Source organism: Colossoma macropomum, unplaced genomic scaffold (genome assembly GCF_904425465.1).
Source record: "Colossoma macropomum unplaced genomic scaffold, Colossoma_macropomum, whole genome shotgun sequence".
NCBI classification, from domain to species: Eukaryota; Metazoa; Chordata; class Actinopteri; order Characiformes; family Serrasalmidae; genus Colossoma; species Colossoma macropomum.
The window spans coordinates 1,100,232-1,113,367 of NW_023494803.1; the positions used below are offsets into that span (position 1 = coordinate 1,100,232).

General features: G+C 37.5%; 1 protein-coding gene across 1 annotated transcript in view; it reads left to right on the forward strand.

Annotated features, from left to right (window-relative positions):
* grid1a (glutamate receptor, ionotropic, delta 1a) overlaps positions 1–13,136 on the forward strand; it is a 644,001-nt gene that overhangs the window by 594,286 nt on the left and 36,579 nt on the right. The window contains exons 9-12 of the mRNA XM_036593689.1: positions 3,273–3,374; positions 7,452–7,649; positions 9,387–9,717; positions 12,461–12,599. Coding sequence (XP_036449582.1) covers positions 3,273–3,374; positions 7,452–7,649; positions 9,387–9,717; positions 12,461–12,599 — 770 coding nt within the window. The remainder of the gene's footprint in view (positions 1–3,272; positions 3,375–7,451; positions 7,650–9,386; positions 9,718–12,460; positions 12,600–13,136) is intronic.

Genomic DNA, 13,136 nt, shown 5'->3' on the forward strand with positions numbered 1-13,136 from the left:
TGCTGCAGATTCTATAGTTCATTTCAGTCGCAGTGCATTGCTCCATAGACAACAATGAAAAGTATCATGCATGGCCTCAGAACGATATTCATATTTGAAATATTACCACAGTGTGATGGAGTGATTTTTAGAAATTCCATTTCTTTTATTTAATGGAGAAAAACAACTTATATCTGGAGTTTCCTATTTGGGCATATGTCGGAGTCGTGGGCTAATTATTATTAATAATTAAGGTATTAGAAATTGCTAACAACAACAACAACAACACCAACAATAATAATAATAATAATAATAATAATAATAAAAGATGGGGCACCAGTCCAGCAGATTTTAAGGTGGAGTACGTTTCTTAGCTATTAGATCTCCTGTGACAAGAAAAAATTCACAATGTTTTAAATAATAAAGCATCTTCTATTGAGAAAGTATTTGACAAGGTATAACGTGGAACCAATCAGAGAGATGTCAGAGGTCCAACTCAGAAGTTGGTGACTGGAAGTCGAGACCCCCAATTCTCAACTCAAAGAGAAACTTGGGTTCAATCCTATTTCACCCCTTTCCCTTACCACTTAGCTCTTACCCCTCCATTTTGCGTGTTCACACCTAGGATGTGAGTGTTTCCTCTGTTAAAAATAATGATAATCATTATCTTAGTTTAATGTCATTTCAATCTATGATGGTCCTTTTCTTCATAATGAGCATAAAAATCACAAGTGATGTGCTGATGTATTGGTAGCTAGATAGCTAAATTTCCTATTCCACCTTAAATGGTGCAGAAGTTAAATTCTGGTGCCTGAGGTGTCAGAGCACATGTCGCGATAACAATAAAAAACATGATTTATCATGCAGCCCTAATTCACATGGAAATGTTCCTACATCAGTCTGTAGCCTGTTCCTGACAGCAATGCAGTCATCTCTGTAATCTGGTAACTATGGTGATACAAAAAAACAGCAATCAACCAGAAAGTTGGATTCACATTAACACAACCAACACTGCAGCACCTTCACTATAAAGCATGTGTCCTCACACCACAAGCACATTTGTCCAATGAAGACAACATAACTGAGTTAATCAGTTAATCAGACAGCTGAGATGTGTCTTGCCTCTGATGACTCGATGCATTAAAGTGATGTTAGATCAGGGGTGCACAACTCTGGTCCTGGAGGGCCAGTGTCTGGCACAGTTTGGTGATTTACCTGCTCAATCACACCTGATTACACTCATCTGTTGGCAGGCTTAATGGGTATGTTTGAGTAGGGAAACCTAAAAACTGTGCTGGACACCAGCCCTCCAGGACTGGAGTTGTGCAGCCCTGGGTTAGATGTTTGGGTCCCACTTTATATTAAGTGTCTCTAATAACTGTGTAGCAACAACACTGTAACTAATGATGATTTAGTCAATGTTACAGATGGATTACAGAAGTACAGCCTATGTAATTACACATGTGTATCAACTTCAGTTTTGCCTCATGTAATTACACAAGTGTATCTTCTACAGAGGAACTCTCCTTTAATGTAAAGTTACACTTTAAAATAAGTGGACAGTTCCTGTGTAGTTGTTATGTAGGTACTGTGTAATAATGGAGTGGTAATTGCTTTGGGGGACAATGTAAGACATTTAATTAATGTCATAAAGTTACATGTTAAGATAAGGGAGCATCTGCTGTTCTGTCACATTACAGAATGATTTAAAGTTGAAACTGGTTACAGCATCACAGCAACATGTTAGCTAAATGTTAGGAAAGCTGGCAGATACAGTGTGAGTAATGTCTTAATGTAAGTTACATACTTCCTTTACTGCTGGGGGAAAAAAAAAACTTTTGAAAAAACTGCTGTTCCAGTGATTTTCAATGTAATTACATTAATGTTATTACCCTTGTGTAATTACATGAGAGAGAATAGGCGGTTACAACTATTAAGATACACATGTGTAATTAGATAAGGCATACTTCTGTAATCCATCTGTAACAGTGACTAAATCATTAGTAGTTACAGTGTTGTTGCATATGTTGTTCACATATAACTACACAGTTATTAGAGACACAATATAAAGTGGGCCCGATGTTTTCTTTGACATTGTTATAAAGCTCATGTCAACTTTTTTAGTAGAAAAGCACTGTAAGTGCCAAAATCACAGAAAACTGGCAAAGATGATGTTTTTTAAATTTGCTTTGAATGGGTAGAAAACAACAAACTCTGTGGGACAGAATCTCACTTTTAAACATCCTCAGTTACATCTTGTTCAACTAAAGCTTCTAATTCAAACAGCCGCATGCTGTAACGAACTGACCATGGTGGCTATTAATGGTTGCTAAGCAGTGACTGAAATGCTGAGGAAGAGAAGGCAGGATTATTTGATTTGTGGTAATACAGTGACTGTGCTCACAGGAGACAAATCAAAATTCATTATCCTAAAACATTCGGCTTGGTAAGCATTGTTGTCTTCTTTTGATTGGGTAGGCCTGTGATCAATCTGGGCAGGCCTGTCCCACCTGCGGCTATGCCTCTGCTTTGTTTGTGCAGTGGTGTAATACTGATGGTTTTTAAGTCCATTCTTTGGGCTGTAACACTGCAAAATGGAATGTTTTTCTCGCTATAATAAGCTACGTGTGCAGAATGGTTCCATCAAGGGCAGTACTAAATTGCATAATGCAGTGACCTTGCAGTGAATTTGAGGAGTCTGGAATACTAGAGATAGGTTGGATGATGACAGGCTTAAATTGCTGCATTAAAAAAGGGATGCAGCCTGTAAGGCATGCAGGCCCACGAACTCACTTTCACCTCATGATGGACAAAAATTAATTGTGCATTAGCAAGATTTTCATATTAAATGATGCCTAATTATACCTTCAAGCCTACTTGAATACCTCAAAGCATATTAAACTCCAGAACAGCAGGATGTGACAAACATCACAGCTCAGTTTCAAGGCTGGAAATGCATTTTACAATTTTATTGCCAAGGATCTGAAGTTGAAAATAACTACCAATTAAAATGTATGAAGAAAGAGCAAGTACGGTAAGTGGTGGGCTTTTCATTCATGTTTGATGGGGATTAAATATGTGTGTATTAGCGCTCATCAAGCACGCAGACGTTGCCTAGGCAACCATGTTATGTTGGTGTGATCCTGTTTCATGTGTCACATCGAAAAGCAAGAACATAAGTGATTCCTTTTATGAATGAAACTCAATTTAGCTGATTGATAATTGGTCATTTTGACTGTGGTGCTTAGAATTATTAATTGCAACTGACATTTTTCTCTCTTTCTTTCCATCAGTTGGCAACTTGGGACTCTATTCGTGGAATGAATGGCAGTCTAAAGGAGAGCCGTGTGGAGAGCGGCATGCAAGGAGTGACTGTGAAAGTTGTCACATTATTGGTGGGTACTCTATTAAATGCAACAGATTAACTATGATTTTGAGAAGTGCACAGTTGATTTAACCATAAAAATGACAATGTAATTTGCTTGTTTATATTACTGAAATGACAGATTGCAATATACAGTATTGTTCGGTTACCCATGAATCCTACAGGTTTAAATAGAATCCTATAGCCTAAATAGTGATGTAAGTGGTCCAGTAAAGACATTAGGGGCTTGTCACTACAGACCTCCTACCTGCACAGCTGGTAGTTATGCCACAGAAAGTGCATCAGTAGTTATGATAGGCATAGGTGGCCTACTATCCTACCCTAGATAGTGGACCTTTCGATTGCAAGTGCAAAGTATCTTATGTAGGTGAACGTTTAATGTAATACAATTACATTATTAACCACAGCAATTAGGTGGGCTTGCTATTTCATCTACCATCATCCAGCAATTACGAAAACCAACACATCACTTGCGTTGTTCTATTCTAAGACAACAAAATGACCAGACTACAGATACTTATAGCTACTTTTATTTAGATTACACTGAGTAAAATTTAGTGATTGCAATAAAACATTTTTGTAAGACTGTCTCATTGCATACAGTCACATTCAAAGGTTTGAACACTTCTGGTCAAATAACATGTTTAGTTGATTTTCTAAGTGAAAATAAATAACACATCATCGACAAGAAACTTTAAATTTTCCTGGTAATTGCAGTACACAATTTCTGTTTATTTTCTGAATTTAACATATTGTAAAAAATAAAACATAAAGCACAAAAAGTGCCTTAAATTTTGAACAGAACACATTTTGTATTTTATTTTTTCCAACATGTTAAATTCAGCAGATAAAGAGTAATTGTACACTGGAATGTGCAGAAGTGTGTCTTCTGTAGAGAATGTGTTTATTTTTACCTAGAAAATCAATGTGAGGAAACTTGATCAGGGTGCCCTAATTTTTTATTGCTAAGATAAATGGTATAAAACAATTTTATTGGCTGCCTTAGATTTTTGGACATTGTTGTGTTATATAGATATTATCCTAACAAACTGGTTCGAAATGAGAGTTCAAAACACATTTAAGGCTTTTAACTGATGTGGAATTCTTTTGTTTTGAGTGACCCCAGACCTAATTGTTAATAATAATAATAATAATTACAATAAAGCAATAACAATAATAATCATTATAATTAAGCAATAACAATAATAAATGGAACTTTACCAAATGTTTCAGTGGTGACAATTTTAGATAATTTTGAGTCAAATTCAAAATCACTAGCCAGTGCATAACTAGTGATCACAGCTTTGAACAGTAGTGCAACATAAAACCATATTTTTCATTAAAACACAAAAAAATTCAGAAAATATGCGTTTCGGTATTGACAATTCTCAAAGTAAAACACTGATCTAACTGCTCATCATGTGGCCATGAGGAACAGGGATGCAGCCTTACTTCCTGCTCTAAAATGCAGGGGTGTGGCTAAAATAAGGCTCCGCCTATGAACTCAAACTCTTCGTGTTTCGGTGATGACAGGAAAATGTGAGAGCCTTTTTTTTCATTTAAAAATTAAACTCATCATAAAGCTAAATCTTTCATAATCACATTAAAAGAAACTAAAAAGATCTCAATTTTCTTAAAAAATGCAAAAAAAAAGAAGTATTATTTTTTTATAGTTGCAATGTAGGGATTAGGGTTTGGAGCAGCTACTGCCCAAAAGAAATACTATGAATGATGATTTTTGGAGCTATATACATATATATATATATATATATATATATATATATATATATATATATATATATGATCCACTAAGCTGTTCAACTGTGCACTGAAAAAGAAACACAGAAACAGACTCTTATGTGTCTCAGTACTTGTCATAATTGTCATAATTCTGATGCCTCGCTGTTTGCACACAGTCATGCATGACTCCTCTTCCGGAAGAGTTTCTTTGTCAGTCCTGTTCCCAGAACTTCCTTCTAGGTGTTTATCAGCAGCGAGTTGTGTTGCTTGTTTCCGTTTATGTAACCACAATTGGATAGAATGACCCTCTCCACTTCAGGTTACCTAAGCAACTGATATTTAACTGGGCTGTTTGAGATGGGGTTGTCCCAGTGATGGTCCATCTTTTCTGACCCCAGGATGCCATGCTGCAGTTTGCCTCAGTGAATTTGGAGAGGTAATTTCTGTCTGATGAGGTGCCACACGCTTCGCTGCTTGCTGTGTCATGGGTCAGCAGTCTCTCTGGAAAACTACATTCAGATTAACCTGGAAAAGAAGCTGCCAAGCCTGACTGTGATAAAGGTGTCACATTGACTGAAGCTTTAAGGGAGACTGAGCATGACTCACTCTAAATGAAAACTCAATCACTTGTTCAAATACACAATATTTGCGCCCCTTCGGGTTTCTTTCATTATTGTATGTCACACTTAATTGTTTCATATCTTCAAACCAACTTTAATATAACTAGAGTAAACACAAGATACAGTTTTTAAATGATTTCATATATTGAAGGAAAAGTTATCCAATACCAACTGGCCCTGTGTGATAAAGTTGTGCCGTCCTTAGCCACTCAATCAGCCAGTGAACCAAATTTAGTTGATAATCGGATCAATTAAACTAGACACAGCCGGGGTTGATTACTGCCAGCGTGGTCAAATCTAGACATCACCTAAATAGAACCCGTACAGAAATGTGAAGTAGGTGAAAAGGCAACACTCTGCCACGATCAAAAGAAATCCTGGAAGAAATGAGAAACCGTTTTTGAAATATCAGTCTCGAAAGGGTTACCAAACCATTTCTAAGGCAGGAAGTCATAAAGGAACCCAGATAAACTCCTAAGGAACTGCAGGCCTTGCTTGCCTCCAGTTAGGTCAGCATCCCTGATTCCATCATGGGAAAGAAACTGAGCAAGAACAGAATCCTTGCGAGAGTTGCAAGGCAAAAACTACTGCTAACAAAGAGAAATCTAAACGCTGTCCTCACATTTACCGATAGATGGATGGATGGATGGATGAATGGATGGATGGATAGATACTTTATTGATCTCGAAGGAAATTTAGCAGCCAGTATCAGTCATACAACACACCACAGTTATAATAATAAGGGTGATACAATATAAAATTAAAAGAAGGATATATACAGAAAAACATATCTACAGGCATATATACAAATAGAAATATACAAAAATATGCAATAAGATCTATCCTGAGATAAAAAGGCAGTGCAATAATGAATGTACAATGAGGCATAAGTAACAGAATATAATGACAATACTGAATATGTGCAGATATTGGTACTGATAGAGTGTCTAAAGTGTTTAGGTGTGGAGTGTCCAGATGTGCAAGATGTGTGATAAATGAACACCCTAATGACCCCCAAGCCTTTTGGAATAATGTGCTGTGGACTGACAAGTTGAAAGAACTTTTTGGAAAACGGGAGTTCTGTTACATCTGGCGTAAAGGCTAATACCACACCAACAGTCAAACATGGCGGTGGTAGTGCAATGGTGCGGCAGTACTTCGCTGCTTCAGGGCCTAGGTGACTTGCCATAATTGTCGAAGCCATGATGTCCACTCTCTGCTAGAAAATTCTGCAGGAGAACGTCTGGTCATCAGTCCAAAATCTGTAGTTTAGGTGCAACTGGGTTACACAGCAAGACAACAATCTGAAGCAAAAGAGCAAGTCCACCTTTGAATGGCTCAGATGAAACTAAATAAGGGTTTTGGAGTGGCCTAGTCAAAGTCCTGACTTTCCAGTTAATATGCTGTGGCATATATAAATGTCTCTAAGGAACCACAAATGAAAAGACTTCTTACAAGTCAGTATTAATGTGTACATGTCCAAATATTAGCTTTATAAGTTGTAAACTAATCTGTTAGGAGTTGTTTGATGTGCATATGCACACGATGGCTGGTTTTCAGCTGCGGTAATGTTATTGGATTGGCGCTTAGGTCATATTTCTTTGCTTCAGCAGCAAGCCAAGAAAACCCTGAAATGTAAACTTTCTGAGAAAAGAATAATAACAATAAGTGAGCTGCCAAGTTTTTTTAATTAAATGAAAGTTGCTGCTTTGTTTTGTGTGTTCCAGGAGGAGCCTTTCGTGATGGTGGCAGAAAACATTCTTGGGCAGCCTAAACGATACAAAGGCTTCTCCATCGATGTCCTGGATGCCCTGGCCAAAATACTGGGCTTCAAATACGAGATCTACCAGGTAGCTGATGGAAAGTATGGATCTCCTCAATCTAATGGCTCGTGGAATGGCATGATTGGAGAACTCATCAAAAAGGCAAGTTTACATTGTTGATAACTAGTGCAACACTTTTGAATTGATCACTTATAAAGCCTTATGATATTGTTTTACAAGAGTGCCACAGTGGTTTTTATCTCTCTCTGTTACATACAAAGCATATGATCAATCAAGTTCTACCATAGACCAGGTTTCATCAAATAGCTCTGACCGTCAGCCAAATTCTCGCAAAGCAGATATTGTTTGTGCTGAATCTCTACCCAACAATCCCCTTCCCTGCTGGAAATTCTCTTAGAACGGAAGCTATTGTGTGCCAATAAAAACAAACTGGTCCACAGTGTGCAAAGACATGCTGTAAAACACATCTAAAAAGGGAGAAATATGTTATTTGAATGCCTCTTATAAGCTTCAGACTTCAACAGTAAGCCTAGTAAACAATAACTATGTTGCCACAGTTAGCTTGGCACTAACATAACATTGCAAGTCCCATAGTAGCTAATGGGAAATATATTATACTATTGGTTGAAATTGATGTAGTCAGTGGATCATCAAGTCTTTATTGTGTCATCATAACTTTATAACATATCTTTAGTTACCCTGTTTGATCGGTTATGATATGGATAATATTGTAAAAAAAGACAATGTTTTCTGCATTTGTAATAAAATGTCCCCTGTATGTGCTTGTACATTTTAATGGGTGTTGGTGGCAGAACACAGCAAAACCGCAGAAGTCAGAGATCACTCTTTCATCTGTTTAACTTCCAGTCAAAACAGCCATTATGTCATTCACAAAGTCATTAATTTTTCAGTGTCAGGAAAAGGGTAGGTAAAAAAAAACAGATAATTTCCCAAAAGCCATCACCGTTAAGTATAATATTAAATCTACTTGAGAAAATGTGACTCCAAACAACTGTACAAGACCAAGTAGACCAACAAAACTGTCAGCATAAGATAAACAGTAAGATAATCTCTTCAGGTCTGAAAAAATCCAAAGGAATCCAAAGGATTTTTTCTGTCCATCCTTCCATTTTAAGAAGACAATTCAATGCCAAGACTGAACTTTAGAGGTGTTTCTTTTGAAAAACTGAAGACAATACTCCTGAAAACATTGTAATCTGTAACAAAGGCAAAGGGTGGTCTCTGACTTTTGCACTGAGCAGTTTTTCAAATAATTCATAACAGTAAAAAAAGCTGTGTAATTAGTTTTTTTTCACAAATGCAACTTAATCTCTAGAGAGACTCTTGTATGTGGCAATAGCTTATGTGACCATTACAGTGGTGTAGCATGAATTTTCATTGATTCCTCGTCGATGATGAATAGGTACCAGCAAAGCCTTCTGAAACTGAAAGTATATGGAACTACTGAGCTTTTAAACACTTTACTGATTGAAAGCTAAATATAACTTCATAAGATCAGCTTTGAAAAAAACCTTCTCTACCCACCCTGTGTCTTAAGCCAAATACTGGTAATAGAGCTTTTAATTTGAATTATATAGTCCCATTTGCACAGCAACTTCAGCAATGGCTCATTGGTTTCTATGATATATATATAACCTGGCTTGTCCGTCAGTCACTCACTCACTAACTCACTCATTCACATTTAGCACTCAAGTACCTTCATTAGAGTGGTGTTTGGCAACAATGACACTTCATGTAGTGAAGAACATGCTTACATTATTGTAATTGATGGTACATTGTAGACGTAACAGAGTTACACACAGAGAAAATGCTAAAATATTTATTTAATGTCTATATTGTCTTGGTATTTCCATCCAGAGGGCAGATCTGGCTATTTCAGCTATCACCATCACGCCAGAACGTGAGAACGTGGTGGACTTCAGCAAACGCTATCTGGATTACTCCGTGGGCATCCTGATGAGCAAGTCTGTAGAGAAACTCAACATCTTCTCACTGCTAGCGCCCTTCGATCTGGCAGTATGGGCGTGTATCGCCGCTGCCATCCCTGTGGTTGGAGTCATGATCTTCCTCCTACGGCGTATCCAGTCCGTCCGTTCTCAGAACACCCCTGGGCCTCACCAGCCTGCATCTGTTACCACCTCTTTCCAAAGTGCCATCTGGATTGTCTATGGCGCTTTTGTTCAACAAGGTAAGACGATGTATAAAAGACACTTTTTCACGCTTTTCCAAGCTTTTTTTCAAGCTGTGGGAGTTTGTGTGATGTAGCACATCGTATGCTTTTTAAAATGTTAATTGACCCTTTTAATGTGGTCTGATGTGCTGTAGATTTGTAAAATAATTACTGTTAATTATATTAAGCACAATTAGACTACTGTTATCTCACTGCTCAAAAACCAAAACAGACTTGTTTTAAGTGTCTTTCATAAACAGACAGAAGGTGTTTGATCACAGCTAATGAGTTTTCTTAACACCTGCTCTGTAAATATGTTCAAAACATACAGTCATATGCAAAAGTTTGGCCGCCTCACTCAAATTTAATGCTTTGTTGATTTTTTAAGTGAAAGTAAGTTAATATAGCCATGGCAAAGAACACTGTTCTGTGCATTTTAATGTAGAATCTCTGTTTATTTGCTGGATTTTAAAAAATAAAACCTAAAATGTGGTGCATGCAAAAGTTAAGGCACACTATGCTGTTTGTGTTTTGTTTGTTTTCCAATATGTTAAACTCAGCAAGTAAATAGAGCTCTACACTATGAAGGATATCACTTTAAAATATGTGTTCTTACATCAAAGAGCGTCTGTCTGTTTATGTTCCGGCACGTAATCTAAGATCTGCAGATACTGACCTTCTACAGATACCCTCTGTTAAATACAGAAAACATGGAGAGACTCTTTCAGTTATTCTGCTTCTAAACTGTGGAGCTCAGTTCAGCTTTTATTAGACGGTCAAGCTCAGAGCTCACTTTTAAGAAGCATCTAAAAACGGATCTCTTTAAATTAGCATTTAATTAAAACTCTACGTCTCATGGTTTTTATCTTCTACTTTGATCTGTGTTATTTTCTTATGATTCTAAATAAATACCCAGGATTTTTTGTATAACTATGTTTTATCACCTGTCTGTAAAGCACTTTGAGCTGCCACCGGCACAAAAAGTGCTGTATAAGTAGAAATTATTATTATTATTATTATTATTATTATTATTATTATGCATATGACTGTAGCTAACAGTAATGCTAGAAAGCTGAATATCATATTAGAGCAGTATAACTGTAGAATCTGTCAAAACATCACTACAGTGAAGAGAAAGTATATCTCAAAGGACAAAAATGACTTATTATCTTCTACTCAGATGAGAAGGACAACAGGCTAAAAGCTACAGTTAGCAAAGTAGCTGCCTATTTAGGTTCCTTACCTCAGTTTGCTTTTTTTTCTGGCTGAAAGGGTAAAAACATCTCTCTGGCGTCCATGACGTGCCAAGTAAAGATAGCATTGTTGTTTTGTTTTTTTTTTTAATGGCAACCAAGGAGAGAGCTGCGTCAATGCTAGTTTGGTGGTATTTATTAGCTGATAGATCATTGGCTGGGCTAGCCGTCAGGATTGGTTGGCACCACAGGGATTTCTAGTGACTATATGGCTACGTTCACATTACCAGGCTGAAGTGGCACAAATCTGATTTTTTTTACCCTAATGTGACTCAGATCTGATGTTTTCAGAGCTGTGTGGACACAAATCTGATCTTTTCAAATCCGACCTGAGCCACTTTCATATGTGGTCATAGATCAGATATGTGTCTGATTCGTGGCCATGTGACCTTAATGTGATGCTCAGATCGGAATTCATGTGCTTTTTTCCACTTCGCGTTCGCCATCATTTAGCGTTACCATGGCAGCAGCGCCGAACAGAAGCTAAAGCCTATAAACGGTGGAAAAGCAGCTCATCTCACCTTTTTCTCCTTCGTCTCGCTCTAATAATGAAGCTGAGAGCTGATCAGAGTTAATGATCTTCTCAGCGAAGCTCGTTCTGCTCGTTAGTTTGTGCTGATGATGAACGTGATTCATTCACGTGACGTTACTGAGTAGGATGAGCTCATGAGGGTCATTTCAGGACGCCGGTTCGTCACATTAATGACAGATTTGAATCGCTTACCTAAACGAGTGTGAACCATCGTGCCAGAGAGATCAGATTTGAGCAAAAAATCGGATTTGAGAAATGAGGCTTGTAATGTGATCGGAGCTTATGATGTATTTGCATGATGCATGGTGGGTAAACAAAACAAAAACATGAAAATAGTATAAAATCATGATCTCGGTCAAACTGATGAGGCTGAGAAACACAAAGTTGCACCACAGACTACTGTACAACACAGATTGCATTCAATTCTAGTTAAGTCCATATTCTGTATTATCATTTCTTCATGAACTTATGAAGTTCTCAAAGGTCTGCTGTTACAATGCTCATTGTTTGGAAGCCATGGACAAGAAGGATGAGGAAGAAGTGGAAACTTATTGCAGGGCTAGACAGTCCAGTCAGTCGCTGAACAAACAGGCCAAGAGGCAAAAACAAATAGACAGACAGTACATCAGAAAGAAATAAACACTGGGCAAATCACAGAGAAAAAATACACAGTGTGGAAACTTATTGGTTCAGGAGAAAGTATGGAAGACCAAGACTGTAAAGTGAGGGTCATCAGTTTGTCCTGAAGGGTTGGAGTCTAGCAAAGTTTGCTGATCTCCAAACCTGGTAATTAACTGATGAGATGAATGTGGTGTGTTTGAATATGAAAATCTCTAAACCGTGCTGGACTCCAGTCCTCCAGGGCTGAAAATGAAGACCCCTGCTTCAGAGGAAGACTCTAATGTGCAAAAACTGAGCAGCTCAAAGAAAGAATGATGGTGAGAAACCATATATATATGTTCTTCTCACCTTACAGGTGGCGAGTCCATTATGAGCTCAGTGGCTCTGCGGATAGCCATGGGCAGCTGGTGGCTCTTCACACTCATTGTGTGCTCGTCTTACACGGCAAACCTGGCAGCCTACCTCACCGTGTCTCGCATGGACAACGCAGTACGGTGAGTTACCTGAGTGCTTATCTCTGTGAAGTTCAAAAGTTTGAAGAACCCCAGTCAAATTACATGTTTTGTAATACATCGTCTACAGGAAGCAAATTAAAATATGGCCATTTTTTGCTAATTTTAGTGCACAATTTCTATTTATTTGCAATGTCTAACATATTGGAAAAAAATAAAACATACAATACAAGATGTGCCTCAACTTTTTCACACGCCACATTTCATGTTTTTTTTTACTATGTAAAATTCTGCAAATAAACAGTAATTGTGCATGAAAACGTGCAGATGTGTGTCTCAGTACAGGATGTGTAGCCTTATTTTCACCAAAAACACAGGTAATTTAACTAGGGGTGCCCAAACTTTTGCATGTGAGTGTATTTGTGTAAGTATGTGTGGATTTATGCACCAAAACAGTCATCATAAAATTTTACATAACAATTTTCCAACCTCACTTTATTCATAAGAATTAAACAGGCAGTTTTAGTACTGTGCCTTTTAGTCGGATATCTGTAAATGAATTCAGCTCATGTTGGCTGA